Source organism: Malaclemys terrapin, chromosome 1 (assembly GCF_027887155.1).
Source record: "Malaclemys terrapin pileata isolate rMalTer1 chromosome 1, rMalTer1.hap1, whole genome shotgun sequence".
NCBI lineage: Eukaryota > Metazoa > Chordata > Testudines > Emydidae > Malaclemys > Malaclemys terrapin.
In genome coordinates, this window is record NC_071505.1 from 131,502,873 (window position 1) to 131,520,885 (window position 18,013).

The following is an 18,013-nucleotide window of genomic DNA, read 5'->3' on the forward strand; positions in this document are numbered from 1 at the left end:
GTACTGTCCCTTTTTCTGAGGAACCACATGGTGTTAGAAAGTAAATTGTCATCTTTTGAACAATTACTTTAGAGACTCTCTAGCAGATTAGAAAGATACAAGCCTTTAAATCAACTATGTTCATTTGTGTTGTGAACATAAATCTAAATGAAAGCCAGGCTCATGTTTGTCATTGGTAGCATTGTGAAATTAATGTATAGATACTATGTAAGGAGTATGCTGAAAATACGTTCCTGAAGTCTGTATCAAGGCAGAGTTGACAAACAGCTTTTCTGCCAGATAAAAGATGGTTATTCAGCTATCACATATAAATTAAGCATTGTAATCCAACACAATGGAAACCCATTTACATAGGAAGTTGCAAAGGAGGATGCAAAATGTACAGGGAAGAAGCAGGATTTAGGAAAAACAAGCATTGGGGGGTGGGGTCATGGGGAGGGACGGTGAGTGTTATTGTCCTTGAGAACAGACAATGAACTTAGGAGATATAAGAAGAAGGCAAGGAGACACACCTTTATCCTGCACTTAGGAAGTAAATGAACAGCAGGTTTACATTCATGAAAATAGGATCTCAACCAGGCTTGGTTGAAATGCTGCAAAAGACATTTGGGATGAGATAAATTTCTTTAGACAGAAGGTTAGCCTGTTAAATTTAGTCTCCAGAAATCATGTTATGATTTTATTTTATATGTAACCCTCTTGTTTCCATTACCTTCTCTCACTTTCTCTTGCATCTTGAATGCTCAATAATAAACTTATAATTGTTTTCACTATAAATATAACTCAGTGCTGTGGTATTATACAAGGAGCTGATCCTAAGTTGAATCATTCAAGCTGGTGTGTACACTGTTCCTCTGGGGACAGTAGACCTGGTATTTCTGTGAGTGTTCTGTAGATAAGAGGCTGGAACTACAGGGAATAGTTCAAAGGGGAAAGGGATATACCTATTGTTAACCTGCAAGGCAAAGTAAGGGCTGGCATAGCCCAGAGGAATTTGTTTGGGTGGCTCACAGGCTGATGGTGTCAGGGAGCTGATATCCAGTTAAGCACCAGCAAGTCTCCCTCTCGCTGGAGGCAGGTGACTCTTTCCTGGGTACTCTGAGAATTGTCACATCTGTCTATAGGTGAAATGAGTGTAGTGCATCATAAATGTGGCCAAATTATATCTCATGCAACTTCTTTGACCTCCATGGAGTTGCACGGTGTGTGGGCAGCACAAAGCTTTGTCCATGGAGTGGGTTACTTTAAGCTGAGGTTAGTTACTAAAAGAAATATTTCATACAATAAAGATAATAGGGTCTGACTTTCCTCTCATACTGGTTTTACACCAAAGTGACTCTATTAAGTTTAATGGCTACCCCAACTTTAGTGAAGTTACTCCTTATTTATATAATCCATTGTGGAAGTGGATTAATCTAAACCACCAAAAGGCACTGGTGCAGGACAAGAGTATCCAGATGTAGAGTTAGCACGGAATAGCTATTGCACTTTGAATTCACACCCTAGCTTAGACAAGCCCTGAAATGTCTATTTATTTTATGGACTGCGTAGCACATTTGGTTAAAAATATCTGTTATCTCTGGAGTCCTAGGTCCATATTTTACCTTGGTTCACATGTGATAATGACTCTGGCTTATTTAACCCATCTTACAAAATATGTTACACAGTTCATCAGAATTCATAGTCTATGCTCAAGAGAGATCACAGACTGCAATGGCAGGAGGGATGGCAGTTGGGATTAGAGCTGAATGAATGATTGATTTTTTCAAATTTGCTACTGAATGAAAAAAAATTGGGTTGACCCTAAATGGATTTTGTTTGTTTGTTATTTCTTGCCAAAACGAAGCACCCTCTGTCCCCCCAGAAAAGTTCAGGTTAAATGGAACAGTTTGTTCTGAGTTGAACAAAACATTTTGTTCAATCATAAATAATGTTTTTCTGTGTTTTTTGTTTTGTGTGGTTTTTTTTTACTTTAAAAAATTAGCTAAATTTCAAAACAAAATGTTTGAAATTAAGTCAAAAACATTTCATTTAGAAAATGTGAAAATGAAATATTTTGACTTTTAAAAAAATTATTTAAATTTTATTTTTCGAGCTGAAACTGTTCACCAAATTTGACCTGAAATTTCAAATAGCTTTGGTTGACACAAAACTGCATTTTTCAGTTAGTAAACTACTTTGTCCAAAAATGTTCACGTAGCTCTAATTAGGATTGAGGATTCTGGTTGTTTTCCTGCCATCAAAGTTTTATCCAGACTGACTCTCATCCAGTAAACCCTCAATCTCAACCAAATCATTAGGAATTGACCACTTTGCCTGGGTTGAATGAGATGAAGACATAAAGCTGGATGTCAACAGCATGCTGAGGACCTTTCAGCCCACATATCCGAAGGTCGCCATGCTCATGTTTAACAAGAGGAGAGAAAGATGGACCTTGCAGTACCCTATATGAGTGTGCTCGCAGCGAGGAGGAGCAGTTGCCCAGTACCACTGACTGAAAACACTCAGCAAGAAAGGAACAAAACCATGCAAGACTAGCTCTATCCATCCCCATTTTGGTCCACATGCAAGTCAATAATACCTCACCCTCAATGGTATCTCAGACAGCTGATAGATGTAGCAAAATCATAATGCATACCTGATCCTTATCCATTGCTAGAAGAAGACCATCTACCAGTGCAGTCAGCACAGTCTTTGTTTTATAGAAAGGCTGGCACCCAGATTGACAAGGGTCAAGAAGCAAGTACATATTGTGAAAATTGTCATCACGGCTTTTTCAATAATCTTAACTAAGACTGGAAGGTGATGAGATTCTGGACAATAATTGCAGGTAGTTAGCCTCATGTGATAGTTTCATAAGCAGCATGCATTGAAGAGGTTGCAAAGCTAAGAAGCACTACAATATATACTGTAAGGAATACATCAAACCATTGAACACTGGAATCACTGCAACTTGCCCCAAAGACCATCTCCAATAAGTATGCATTTGTCTTAAAGAACCTCCATAGGAAGATCCTATATGTTTCCAGTACAATTTTATTTAACCTTTGGTTGAAGAGCTAACTCCACTAGCAACCAGTTTTTGTCAGGGCTGTGCAATACCTGCATACAACTCAAACTAATAAGTAGCTGTGTTACCCTTGCCCTCTAACCTGGGGTGCCCTTTACAATGTTTTGCTGCTACAGTACTGCTCACAGACAGTCTCCAGCATGCAAGTCACTCCCAGGTATGTCTGTGGGTGTGCTACAGCCAGCCAGTCTTGGTCGTACTGTAAGGTGACCCCCAACACACTCCCGGTCTTAGATTTTACCACAGAAATGTGTGTCCTTTACTGCCCATCGCTTTCCTCGACAATTCAAGTTTAATAAAGTCTGCTTTTTCTTTAATAGAAATAATATACACACAACTTGCCACCTCAAATGGAGTTTCCCAGACACTTCAGTTTAAACGCACTGAATTAGACAAAACAATTAAACATGTTTATTAACTGCAAAGAGAGATTTTAAGTGAGTGCAAATAATGAGGTATAAAAGTCAGAAATGATTACAAGAAAATAAAGCTAAACTGCTACTGGTACCTAACTTAACAAACTATATCAGATTCAAGCAAAGTTTCTCACCATATGTTTTCAGCAGTATTATGGACCAAACCCTCTATGTCAGGGCCCCTTCTCCCAAAATTCAGTGAAGGCTTCCTTTGTCACTTCAGGTGTTGTGAATGCGATGGATAGGGAGAGAGAGTCTTGGAGTGTTTGCCCCTCCTTTTTATAGTTTCAGTTCCCCTTTTGAAAAACATTTCCAGCTGGGTACCAAGAGACAAAAAAGTCTATGTGGAAGGATGTTCCTTCACCCGTTTGATGACTGTTTAATGTTGAAATGACAGACCTGTTTACCAAACTCAGTCTGGAACATGTGTTAATAACTTCATAGAGTGGAATCTTATAACTTCACATATGAGGTTGCTACATATATTTTATCAGGATGGTATTGACCAGCAAATTATGAGTTTTCAGATGATACCTCACAAGGCATACTTTGTACAAAGATTATTGCAATAGTATGTAGGGTGTGGACACGGGTACATTCTGTCCCATGGGCTTTTTGTGGTGGTTTAAGACAGATGAAGACTGCATGGAGTGCTCAGTCACTGCTCCTTATTTCATGTTGTATTTGAATGGTACGTGGTCCTCGTGGACAGCTTTGACCTTTGCTTTTGTGTTCCATAGCAATAATTACTGATAATACTAGTTTATTAGACTTCAGCTTCCACTCATTTGAACATTCTCCTAAGGGGCTATCTCCCCTGGTTGTTGTATGGAAATTAGGAAGTTCCCTAATTCAGTAGTTCCCATTTCTACATTCATTACATGATTCCTGGATTTAATGATGGTCTCAAGAGCACCATAGATTAGTGGCTCACTGAGTTCCTTAAGCATCCTAATTTTGTTAATCTTTTAGGATTCTGTCACTTCCCTGCCTCACAGATATGGCAATAGAAACAGCGACCCTAATAGCTGCAGTTGTTTTCCACGATTATATGTGTATTATACATATTGAGCAACAGCATAATAAAACACTTAACACTTACAACTGGCCCAGTTTGACTGTTCAATTCTACAGTTGTACAAGATCACGTCTGCTGCTATTTAGACTGGTGCATGCTGTTGTGCAATAAAAAGTTTAAGGAAATGTTTTCTTCTAACTTAATTTTAAACATGCTATAAGCCATGCAAAACATCAACTGTTCCCCATAGTGGACTTGGTATATTCCAAGTTTGGAGATTTAAAAATCATCCCATTTCTCAGTAATATCACTTGAAATAATGATCAGATTTTGTTTTCTTTGTACAAGGGGGGGAAATGATTAGTAATGTTTGATTAATTCCAAAAATGGATACCAGGATTTTGCTGAAACTTTCCAGAATAATTCTAATTTGGCCATGAGAGATTTGACAGCCCCAAAGAATAACTTTTGTAGATAATTTTTCAGTATAATGGAAAAATAAGGATCTGAAATAGACTAGCAGTCTTAACCTTAACAGTTATATCATATAATGATGTCTCTGGTTGGGTTGTCCACAGGGACTGAATACGAGGACCTTTGCTCAAATTAAAGGATGAGGTCCATTAGCTCAAAGACAGTGGTGGACTCATACTTCTATGCGTGGTCTAGTCACTAAATGGGGCAAAGAACCATGTTAGCATGGGTTACAGTTGAGTTCTCAAGTGCCTCTTTAGAGCTTCTTGTCATTTTTTCCCATCTAATTTCCCACCTGACATCTGTGTGCTCAGTGGGAGTAAACAGATTCTCTACTGGTGCAACTCTTGTGCACAGCCATGGATCTGGAGAACACAGACCAAACTATTTCCTCCTGTGGGCAGAGTTTTAAATGAAGATAGATAACTTTGCATTGTTATGAAAAAGGAACTTGTGGAAGCTCCAGCATTTGGTACATTTAAAACTAGATTTGACCAAAGGTTAGTAAGATTGTTCCCTAGTGTACATTTACTACAACATGGAGACAAACTAGGGCCTTGTCAACAATACAGTTATGTCGTCGAAAGCTGCCTTTTGTTGACAAAACAGTGGATGCGTACACACTGCAAAGTGACTTTTGGCACCAAAAATGCCATTTTCACGATAACATAAAACCACCCTGATGAGAGACATAAGGCATTTTGTGCAAAATTGTTATCGACAAAGTGCCAGTGTAGACACCATGCTTGATTTTAATCGCTTTAATTGGCCTCCAGGAGGTGTCCCGCTATGTCCATCTTGACCGCTCTGGTCAGCAGTTTGAACTCCACTGCTGTGCAGCCAGGTAAACAACCGTCTGTCCCTCCCTCTTAAAAGCCCTGGGAATTTTTGAAATTCCATTTCCTGTTTGCTCAGCCTGGAGAGGTCTCATCACATCTTCGCAGGTGACCATGGTAGGTTACTGCAGCAAATGCTCTCCTGCTTGGATCACTGCAGAGCTGCTGGATTTGCTCAGTATATGGGGAGAGATGGCTGTGCAGTCCCAGCTGCGCTTGAGCCATAGGAATTTTGATACCTACGGGCAGATTTCTTGAGGCTTATGCGAAAAGCGCTATGATCGGGACATGCTGCAGTGGAGAGTGAAGAGAAAGGAGCTGAGGCTGGCATACCATAAGGCAAGGGAGGCAAACTGACGCTCTGGTGCTGCACCTAGGACCTGCCAGTCTATAAGGAGCTTGACATCAGCCAGAGCCCCGTGGATACTTTGGCAGGCCTGGAGGCAGTGGAAAGAAGACCTAACCCGGAGGATGAAGTCATTGATGAAGAGGTGGAGTTAGACAATGATGTGGCGCTCCCAGCAGGGTCTGCCGGTCGGGCAGGCAGCCAGGAACTGTTCTCCACTCCAGAGGTGACTAGCCAGTCACAGTTGCTCTCCAGCGAGCAAGAAGCAGGAGAGGAGATGCCTGGTAAGAGGCTGTGGTTTGTGTTGTGCGAAGGTGGATTCAGGGTATAGAAATGTGGGAGGCTGGTTGTGTTTCTGTATGCTGGACATTTCCCTGTGCAGCTAATCAATATGGCAGGGTGTTGATGCATGCCAAGATCTCATGGGAATCCTCCAGAGAGATCTCTAGGAAAGTTTCCTGGAGGTACTCGGCAATCATCTGCCGAAGGTTCCTTGGCACATCTTCTTTGTTCCTTCCCCATTGTAGGAAACTTTCTTGTGCCATTTGGCAATCATTAGTGCAGGGACCAAAGCGTCACACAGGTGAGCAGCATAGGGAGCAGGGCAGAAGCCACAAGCATGTAGTAGATGTGCCTTTGTTTTCCTGCTTAGCCTCAGAATTGAGATGTCTGCTAGAATAACCCCCACCTGAATTTTTTCCCTAATCAGCTGCATCACAACCCTTTCAGAGTGCTCTTTTCCCCATGTCGCACCTCTCCCCTCCCCAGCCAACACTCACCATGCTTTGGGTGTTCGTCAAGATGTGTGCTTGCCAAGGGTCAGTGAGAAAGTGATTGTTATGTTACCAGAGGTGTATTTTACTGAAATGTTTCAATGTTGTGCGTGAATCATGCTTCTGTGCATTGTTCCTTGTGCTTTGGCAGATATGGCCTTGAGGAACACTCTCTCCCCACACACACTTGCATTAATGCAGCCCCCAACAGTCAACTTCCCAACCAACCAGTAGCAGTCTGGAGTCGCCAGTTTCCACACAACAATTACCACACGCTTCTCTACCGATAGGGCAGCTCTCATTCTGGGGTTATTGCGCCGTAGTGCTGGGGCGAGCTCCCCACACTCTTCCAGGAAGGTGGCTTTCTGCATTCAAAAGTTCTGTAGCCACTGCTTGTCATCCCACACCTGCATGACAATACGATCCCACCATTCAGTGCTTGTTTCCCGAGCCCAAAAGCGATAGTCCACCATCTGCAGCTGTTCCATGAATGCCAAAAGCAATCTAAAGTTGCTCCTATCCATATCACACAGCATGTCAGGCAGCTGGGAGTCTTCTTCAGTTAGGAACTTTGTGATTAACTGCACTGCCATCCGCGATGTCTTCATGACAGTTACCAGAGCATAGGAGAGCAGAGCGGGATCCATCCCTTCTCACAAAGATGCCAGAGTGCACAGCAAACAAAGGCCATTGAAAAATGCAGTGAAAGAAAACCAGAAGCCCATGGAATGCTGTGACAGAAAGTAATGCATCATGGGACATTGAGCCCAGTCCCAAGATGTGTCCGCGATTCCGCCTTTCAACAACAACTAGCGGCAGAAGGTGTGATGCTGGACTGTGGGATAGGTACCCACAGTGAACTGCTCACACTGTCGATGCTAGTGCCCCAAGTGTGGACGTGCTCTTCTGACAGAGGGTGCGAGTGTGAACATGCAATACCGATTTTTACTATAGCGCTTTGAGTGTCGACATAACTTTTGTCGACAAAACTCTGTAGTGTAGACAACGCCTATGTGTCCTAACTGGCCTCCTTCATCACTGGATTCCATGGAAGGAAGTTTGTTAATCATCTGTGGTTTAATGGGGCTACCCTCCATTGATTGTTGGATCATTTGCAGGGGAATGAGATCTCCAAATTGATTTTTGGGATGGAGCTGAATGTTTGGTCCTTTCATGGCACCTTTCTTTTTTTCAGCTATAGATCTGTTTAGTGTCTGCCATTGACCTCTACTTCCTTATTTTAAGAGAGACAGAGGTAACTGGCAAGGAAGCAAGGAAGCAGGGGGGAAAAAAGCTCTCCTTGGACATAGTAACAAACCAGCTTACTGGGGATAAAGCATAGCATGGGAATGAGGCCATTTTAAAGTTATCCCCCAGTTGAGCAGAAAGATAATCTTTTCCCTGCTAAATTAAGAATGACTTCCAGGGCACAAGTCTAATTTCTGAACTGGGCTCGTATTCAGCTTTCGATTATTCATTTGATGATTTTCATTAATATATCTCAGCCCCTGCCATAATTGAATAAAGTGAATACTTTGTAATAATCTATTCCTATCTCTGTTCATTATAAATAGCTATTGACATTTTTTGTTTGTTTCTCTTTAGGTATTACTACATTAATAGCAAACAATGTCTATGATGCAGCATATCCTCTTCATGATGTATGTATACACAATTAAAAATTTAGTTCTCTAACATCAGTGTTAAAAGTTTCATAGCCACTAATAATTATGTCTGAGAGAATACAAAATATCTACCAGCATATTTGTTGTATCCTCATAGTAATAGAAAGTCTTAAAATAAATATATTCAGGTGGTAATTGAACAGTTAAAAAAAAGTCAGTGCAAAACAGCTGAGCAATAGCATTACACTAAAATACTTTTCCTTTTATGACACTTACCATTTTGATTTGTTTTTGTAGGGTGAATATGAAGGCCAAAATGATGACATGAATGAAAGAGAGGTAAAATACTCTACATCATAAATACATTTTTTGTGCTGGATTTGCATAACTTTGAACTAGAGCTGGATGAATACTCCAAGAGTAGTTTCAAATATTCATTTGAATAAAAACTTCTGAAAATTCATTTCATTGGTATTTGTGAGCCTTTTAATTCATTTTCCCTACTTTCTTTCATGTGATTGATTGTTTATTTGCAAGAATGTTCACACAAAGTTTGGCAATATTTGGGTGAATTTAGTTTCATACGGCTATCTTGAAATTCCTTTTCCCTCTTCCTGTTTAAAAAAGTTCTAGTCAGCCAATCAGGAAGCAAAAACATTGCCATGTGACATAGATAATGACTCCCACACCACAAACAGATGATGATTAGATGAATAATCGGACCTATAGTATTTAACTTTTGTATAAATTTAGAACAAGTACATTTGTAAAAAAATAAATTGGTTTGCAAATAATTTGAACAGAAAAAAGGCTCCATTTGTCAAATTACTTATTCCAATTAGTTCACCCAGGTCTACCCTGTACACATGATAAATTGATAACTATAAAAAAATGAACCTACTCATACTATTGTTTTAAATGTAGGTGCTAGTCAGGGGTAGGCAACCTATGGCACGCGTGCCGAAGGCGGCACACGAGCTGATTTTCAGTGGCACTCACACTGCCCAGGTCCTGGCCACCGGTCCGGGGGGCTCTGCATTTTAATTTAATTTTAAATGAAGCTTCTTAAACATTTTAAAAACCTTATTTACTTTTAGTTTAGTTATATATTATAGACTTATAGAAAGAGACCTTCTAAAAATGTTAACATGTTTTACTGGCACGTGAAACCTTAAATTAGAGTGAATAAATGAAAACGCGAAACATCACTTCTGAAAGGTTGCCGACCCCTGTGCTAGCTATTAGAAATGAGCTAAAACATTTAAATACTAGAATCAATTAAGTTCCATTTTATACTTAGTGTGTGCTCATTTCCCCCCACCCCTCTTGAAAGCTTGTATTGAAGCATCTTTACTAATAAGAAAAAGTAATAGGAAATGGGGAGCGGGACAAGGAGAGACAGACAAGGTACCTTTAATAATAGAAAGCCTAAAATGTGATTTCATTCCCAATACACTGAATGCATATTCTTGGTTACTAAAACATAATTTCATAAATATTTTTCACCCTGTGGTTTTTCATACTGCCATATGACTTCTATTGCATGAAGGAAGCATTAAAAATACTAATCATTTTCCAAAACCCTTAACAATGTTCCCATAGTTTTCAGAATTTTACTTACCACGTAATCCACTTCTTGTGGTTATGAATGCATTCGAAACTAAGCTTGAGTACAAATTTTCAGTCTGTTATCCCTGGGCTGTCAAGGCTGCGGCACTGAAGAGTTGAAAAACTGGATTTTCCTGGGCAACTGTTTGTAATGTGAGCCACTAGATGTCTCTGTGTGCTGTATCCAGTTTCATTCAGGGTATGGTCCTTGGTAAACAAAGGAGACAAAGTTGGGAGTCGAACCAGTGTAGAAGCCTGTTTGTTTGTCTCCATAATTTACAGCTATCTTTTATAACTACTTCTTGTTCAAGAACCAGTGATTCTCTATATCATGACATTGTTTACACTGCACTTACAGTAGCCCCTTCTGGCTAAATGAATGGAGTATCACTGCTATCAGCTCTAAAGGCAGTTGCAGAGTTTACCCACTTAAGACCTAGACAAAGCTTCCAGCTACAAGAAGAATGCTAAAATAGCAGTTAGGCTATGAGGACAAATTGGATAATGTGGTGAAGGGGAAAAGAGGGTCTAAAAGTATAAACGTCTGGAAAAATCGTCATCCTTTAAGTTACATTTTGTGCTGCTTTCTTTTTATCCTGCCTATTAGGCCCTGTTATGAAGTGTTAAGTATTAAAAACATAAAAGGTTCTTTCCAGAAATACTGCATTGATTATTCACATATGTCTCTGCTGTGTAGCCATATAATCTGCTGTAGTATTTCTATGTATAACATCATCTGTTTTCTATCTGAATCTAATAGTCTCAGTGTTTAATTTCCTGAAAAGCACTGATCAGATTTAAAAGGAAGGGGGACATTTTGGAGCTATTTTCTGTCCCTTTTTATTTTGTCCCCTTTAAGTTATATACTTCTTCCATTTGATTGCCTGTAGAATAACCCCAAATAATGGTGAACTGAGCCTGTCTGAGGTATTTTTCCTTATACGGCAAGTCATAGTAATTAAGATTTATGTAGCAGCTCATAAAGTAAAAGGTTAATCCTAATTAACCCTCTTCGGGATCTCTATGGGGAAAAGGCCCTGTGAAACAATGCTTTTGTGACTGCCTGTTGAGAACCAGAAAACTGCATTTGGTGCAACACACACTCTGCCTAAGACTACTCGTAAGAGCAAAGGAATTTCCCTGTTTCAGTGAGGTGCTTGCTAGAGGGGAAATATGTGTAAAGAAACTACTGCAAAGCAGCTTTGTAGTAGCTTGCCTTAAGGAGAAGAATCAGCGGTCTGATCATTTTTTAAAGCTCCTACCCATTGGTAAAGTAGCCTCTTCATTGCCAGCTCTGTTTTATGCTGAGAAATGTCACCTCTCATTTACAAGTATCAGAGGGGTAGCCGTGTTAGTCTGAATCTGTAAAAAGCAACAGAGGGTCCTGTGGCACCTTTAAGACTAACGGAAGAAGTGAGGTTCTTACCCACGAAAGCTTATGCTCCCAATACTTCTGTTAGTCTTAAAGGTGCCATGGGACCCTCTGTTGCTTTTCTCATTTACAAGGAGTTGCAAAGTCTATCTGGGAATTAAACTGCAGTTCCTCCAACATAACATCCATAGGATATTAGAAATGGGTTGAAAGGTATTATGATTTACCTGTGGAAAATACCATTGTTAAATGGAACTGTGGAAATACAGGTAAAACATGATGTTACAAAGCTCTATGGGGACTCCCATCATTTTTGTACAGTCACCTAAATATTTCAGATTAAACTGAGTTTTGTGATGTTTCAATCTTAACAATTTTCCCTGCATTGGTGGGGGAAGTCCTGCAATTTCATAGCTTTTAAGACCTTTATGGTAATCTGATCTGAGTTCTTGGCATAACTTGTGGTTGAATTGGATCATACTTTTTTTTTTAGAAAGACATCCCTTATTTGTTTACATTTTAAAATCAGTTCTCTGTGGCAGTGTTAAAATACCATTTTGGGTTTGATTTAGGGTTCTTCTGACTATTTCAGTGAATGTGCTTAAAGGCAGGATAGTTTACAGAATCAACGAACTTTAAATGAATATTGTGGAATGTTCACCTGGAATGGATCTTGAATTGGTAATGCGAGTTTTCCAATTGGAAACATGAATATGGGATCAGTAGTATAAGGTGCTGATCACCTTCAGCTCCCACTGAAGCCAATGAAAGCTGATAGTAGAGCTGGGAAAATAACTGGTTTATCCAATTCTTTGGCAATGTTGAAAAGTGGGAAAAATCGTTTTGGGGTTGGAGGGAAAACAGAATTTTTTTGAAATATTTGGAAATTTGGAAAGTAAAGTATGTTGTGTTGAACAACATATTTTGGTTTCATTTTAAGCATTTTGAAATATTTTTATTCTTTTAAAATTAAATGGAAGTTCATATCAAAAAGTTGTTTTGAACAGAAAAAAAATTTTTTTTGATTATTTTGGAGTTTTTTCTCTACTAACAATTTGGCAAAACTGACATAAATTTGCAAAAACTTTTGGTGTTACCAAATCTGCATTTTTTTGCCAAAATAAAGTTTTAGTTGAAGAATTTCACCCATCTCTCATTGAGATTACCCCTTGCCCTTTGGAAGTGCTAAGCACTATGCAGGATTGTGCTTTAATCACTTGGCGCCAGATCCCACACATTGAAATCCATTCCTAAAGTCCTACACATCTGAGAACAGAAACATATCGAGCCAGATCATCAGCTGCTGTACATTGGGGTAACTCCATTTCCTTCAAAGGGAGCATGCCATTACAACTGCTGATGGACTTGACTCACCTGTGCAAGTATTTTCAGGATCAGAGTCTTAATTAATCAGTTCCCCTATTATTTGTTTGAGTCTTTCATAAAGTAACTGGAAAATATGATTAGAAAAAAAGCAGGCAGTTAAAGTATCTGAACCTACTTTTAACTTATTTCTTGAAACTGATCAGATTTCAAATTGATGGTGTCCCTTTTAATTCAGCAAGTGTAAAGAATTGCATACTTTCGGTTTATTTAAAAAAATGTACTTGGTTTGTGCTCCTAATAGCACAAAATGATGGAAGTTACAAACTTAAAGCTGGCATGTTGCTAGTCCTCAAAGAGACTAGTTGACAGATCAAACTATTGGTAAGTAATTACAAAATTATAAAGGTTTAAAGTTATTGGGCTAGATAGAGTACCAGCTCTTGTAAATTGACATATTTCCATTGTTAAATAATTTACCATTATATTATTAAATGTATTATTATTATTATGCTATAGATATGCGTGCTGCTTTACAGACAGGCCCAACATTTTTCAGCGCTAAGGAGTAAACAATCTCATCCTAGAACTAGAGCATCAAAGGTATATTCCTGTAACTATGAGAAGCCTCATGGAAGTCACTGCAGAGGCGCAGGCTTCCAAGCTAGTAGAAGTAGAGCTGGTCAGAACATGAGGCTTTGTCCCCATGTGGAATTTTGACTTTTTTGATTGAAAAAAATCAACCCCGCCAAACTTATCCAGGCAAAAACTGAAAATATTAAGTGGAAATGCCTCTCTGGTACTTCGTGGGAGTTATAGTTCAGTTGCCTCATGCCCCCATTTTCGTCTGTGGGCCAGGTTCTCTGGTCGGACTGCATCTCCAGTGCTGCACCACCCTCTTCTCGTTTTGGTGAACTACTTCAGTGCATCATGGAAATCCCATAGCCACAGTACGTCCTGGGAAATATCCTGTTGGATAGGCCAGCCTATAAAAGAGAAAGGGAACATGAGGCATCTGAACTACACCTCTCAGAAGGTACCACGGCAGTCCTGAGAAATCAAAATGTTCAGATTTTGGCTGAAAACTAAACTTTTTTTAAAAAGATAGAAATTTTTCATGGAAAGCAGATGTGTTGCAAAATATTTCCTTTAGTTGAAAACCTAATTTTCTGTCAAGAAACACAGTTTTGATGGAAAACTTTCAACAAATCCTAAGTGGAAGCCGCTGTAGGATCAGGATCTATATTAGAGAGCTTTGGGAAAATTAGGATTATAACAGCAAAAGATTCTGAGCTGTGCTTATTGTTAGATATAGAGCTCTGCCTCATTCATTGAGGGAATTCGCTACATTTGTCATTACATGACTAGCTGGGTCATGCACATGTATGTAGCAAAGCCTAATTTCAAGGGAACATAGGAATTGCCATACTACTGGCCCACCTAGTCCATAATCCTGCTCCCTGAGAGTGGCCAGGACCAGATATTTTAGACGTTGTTGGAAGAACCCCTTTTTGTGGACAGTTATGGAACAATACTTTTGGGGAATATTTCTTACTTAATCCATCAGGGAGTGTTTGGCCTGTGCTCATATCGTTAATATTTTTAAAAAGAAATCCTATGTAATGTAACCGTGGATATTCCCTTTACTCATATAATTGTCTAATCCTTTTTTGAATCCTAGTTAACTCTTAGCCTCAATGATCTCTTGCTGCAGTGACTTCCACTTTTTATGCAGTGTGTAAAAAATATATTTTTTCTTATTAGTTGTTAAATTGTTGCTTTTAAGCTTCCTGTACTGTCCTCTTGTTTCCGTATTATGAGAGAGGATAAACGGGATTTATATTCTCCATAAAATACATTATTTTGCATAACTGTGTTGCCATATATTTCTGGACCCCTTCTATTTCTGCTATTAAAAAAAAAAGTAACCACAATTAAACACAGTCTTTCAGGTGATATAGTGGAGAAAAATAATACTGAACACACTATGCTACCAATATATCATTTGAAAGACTGTTAACTTTTGACTAAGTCGATCATTGACCATTTAGTCTCACCCCATGTCTTCTGCCCTATAGCTGGTTTCTAGTCTATGGCGGAACTTTGGGTACATCTTCACTATCCGCCGGATCGGCGGGTAGTAATCGAACTATCGGGGATCGATTTATTATGTCTCATCTAGACGCGATAAATCGATCCCTGAACGCACTCCCCGTCGACTCCGGAACTCCACCAGGGTGAGAGGTGGAAGTGGAGTCAATGGGGGAGCCGCGGCCATTGATCCCACGCCATGAGGACGCGAGGTAAATCGATCTAAGATACGTCGACTTCAGCTACGCTATTCTCGTAGCTGAAGTTGCGTATCTTAGATCTATTTCCCCCCCCCCCCCCAGTGTAGACCAGCCGTTTGTCTTTCACACCATAACTTCTTAGGGTATGTCTACATTATGTTTGCTACAGCAGCACATCTATGGTGCTGTGCCACTGCATCTTCATAGCATAGATACTTTCTACATTGATGGAGGGGGGTTATCTGTTGATGTAAGTAATTCACTTCTCTGAGACATGATAGCTAGGTTGATGGAAGATTCTTCTGTTGACCTTGCTGTATGTGCCCCAGGTTTAGGTTGACCTAACTACAGTGCTTAGGGCTCAAAATTTTTCACAGCCCTGAGTGTTGTAGGTAGGCCAACCTCAGTTTGAGGTGAACACCAGGCCTTAGTGTCCTTAATAGCCTCTTGTGAGGAACTTTGACATAGGATTTTGTAAGGCCAAATAAGTTGTGTCATCTGGATATTATCCACAAAGCATATACATCTCTCCCTGACTTTCTGTTCCCTTGTGGTCTGATTTTTACCTCTTAGTAGCCTCTGGTGAAGCCTGAATTCTCCCTTTCTCTCTGACAGAGAGACGTTGCTACATGTGATCTTTTGAGTGGCAGCCTCAGAGGTAGAGGAGAAGGGCAGGCAGTTGCTCCCACTGCTGTATGTTCCATCTTCCTACTAGCTCCTTTTTCTGTCTCACCAGTCCACCCGTCAGCACATAATTCACTCCACTTTACCCATTTAGAATTTGCTTTGGCAATCACTTCACCTCTGATCTAGAAATGTTGGGCCATACTTATCTCTGGTGTAATCCCACTGACATCAGTTGAATTACATCAGGAAGAATTTGCCCCATGATACATAAGCAACATTATCTCTAGAGTTTTTTTCACAGCTTTCCATGAGGCATCAGCAGGATTTCAGATTTTTTTCTAAACTCTTTTATTTATTATTATTGTTGAGTACATCCATTTTGTGTGAGTGGGTGTGGGTGTGGTGTCCGTCCACACCATAGCCTGGCATTGCATGACTGGTTCAACTCTGTCACCAATGGCCTACAAATATGCTCATCAAGTGGAATTTAAATGCAGAATGCTCTCTTTTTAGCATAAAGCTGGAACTATATTTTAAATTCCTTTTTTGTGGAAATAATATTACAATCTGCAGTTAGATATATCATCTACAGTTGCATCTTCATGGTTCTATCCTCTGCAAAAGACATTTCTGGACAACTTTTTTCATAATATCCAGCTTCTGTCTATTTTCTTAAATATATGCTTTACTGAAAACACTGAATCTCATGGCCAGGGAACTCTGAAAATCCAGGCCTCTTGTTATCATTCCATCTTACTCCTACTTCAATAAACAATAGGCTCCTGTGACTGCTGAAGTAGTTAACCTGCTGTTCTTGAGCCAATGAGAGCAACTTGGTGTCTAGAATCCATTGCATACTGTGACACTCCAGACCAGTGTGGGGCTGTGTCACTACCTGCTCTGCAACTTGGGGTACCTTACAATGCTTTGCTGCTGTGGCTCCCAACCTGGACTCCTCACAAACAGCATTCAGGTCGCACCCTGTATGTCTGTGCATGCCCACAGCCCATATCCAGCAACTCGGACCCCGGAAGTCTGTTAGCAAACACCAGCCACATTTTGGCTTCCAGCAGCCTTGGTTAACACATGCCAGGTGACCCCGACACATTCCCAGCCCTGAATTTTTCCTCAGAAAAGTGTGTTCTGCACTGTCTAGCTCTCCCTTGAACAGTCCAGATATATTACGTCTATTGCCTATCTAAGGGTATCGAGATACAACAGCTTTCCACCTTCCACAACACTGTTTTAGTTTTGATTTAAAAAATAAAATGAGTTTATTCCACTAAAAAGAGAGAGGTTTTAAGTGAGTACAAGTAATGAGGCAAAAAATGGTTACAAGAGAAATAAAGATAAAACACTTCCTAGTACTAAATTTAACAGACTTAACTTGGTTTTCAAGGTGAAATTCTTACCACAGGTTTTCAGTATATTGCTGACCAAGCTCTCGGGCCAGGATCTGCTCCCAAGATCCAACGGCTGTTTCTTTTGTCTTCTTAGGTAAAATGAGAGAGATGGATGATGAGAGAGATCTTAGTGCGTTTTTGCCCCTCACTTTTGTAGTTAAGTCACCCTTAGAAAAGCATTTTCTTGAGTATGATACCTAGTTAAAGTTCTTTCTAACTGAGAACAGGACACATGGAGTTTGGTAGGGAAGAGATGTTATGCTGTTGTTTGCTAAGATGCAGATCTGTTTGTTCCTGTCTCCCTTCCTTGCCAAAGAATGGCCACTTGATAGGTGATGGCCCATCAGCTTCGATGACACCTGTATAGAAACATCAACTTGTCCTTTGTCTTGGAGAAACAAGTTAACCCACTTCCCAGACTTGTCTGGAAAACACACTTCAGTCATGTTTTCAGCCTAAATCCATAATTTTACATATAATGTTGCTACATACATTTCACCATGATATTGTTGACCAGCAAGTTATTGGTTTTCAAATGATACCATACCAGGCATATTTTATACAGAGATTATTACAATGGTGTGTAGGGTGTGAATACAGGGATTAATTACATTACACATGCCTCTAAGGAGGGCCTCTACGAAATTGATGTTCATGCCTCCTGTGACAACAGTATTTTATAGGAATAGTCCCAAATGCTGTATTTATTTTGACGTTTTAAAATACCATTCAGGGCTTTGCAAGCTCTGGTAATCTTCCCTCTGCCTGTTTCAAAGGAGGGATTTGAATGGACATCTCCTGCCTCCCTAGTAGTGCCTTGATAAGCAGGCT

At 39.8% G+C, this 18,013-nt stretch overlaps 1 protein-coding gene across 1 annotated transcript in view; it reads left to right on the forward strand.

Moving 5' to 3' along the window:
* Positions 1 to 18,013, forward strand: part of ANO2 (anoctamin 2) — a 288,718-nt gene that overhangs the window by 86,867 nt on the left and 183,838 nt on the right. The window contains 2 exon segments of the mRNA XM_054016330.1: positions 8,539 to 8,594; positions 8,856 to 8,897. Coding sequence (XP_053872305.1) covers positions 8,539 to 8,594; positions 8,856 to 8,897 — 98 coding nt within the window.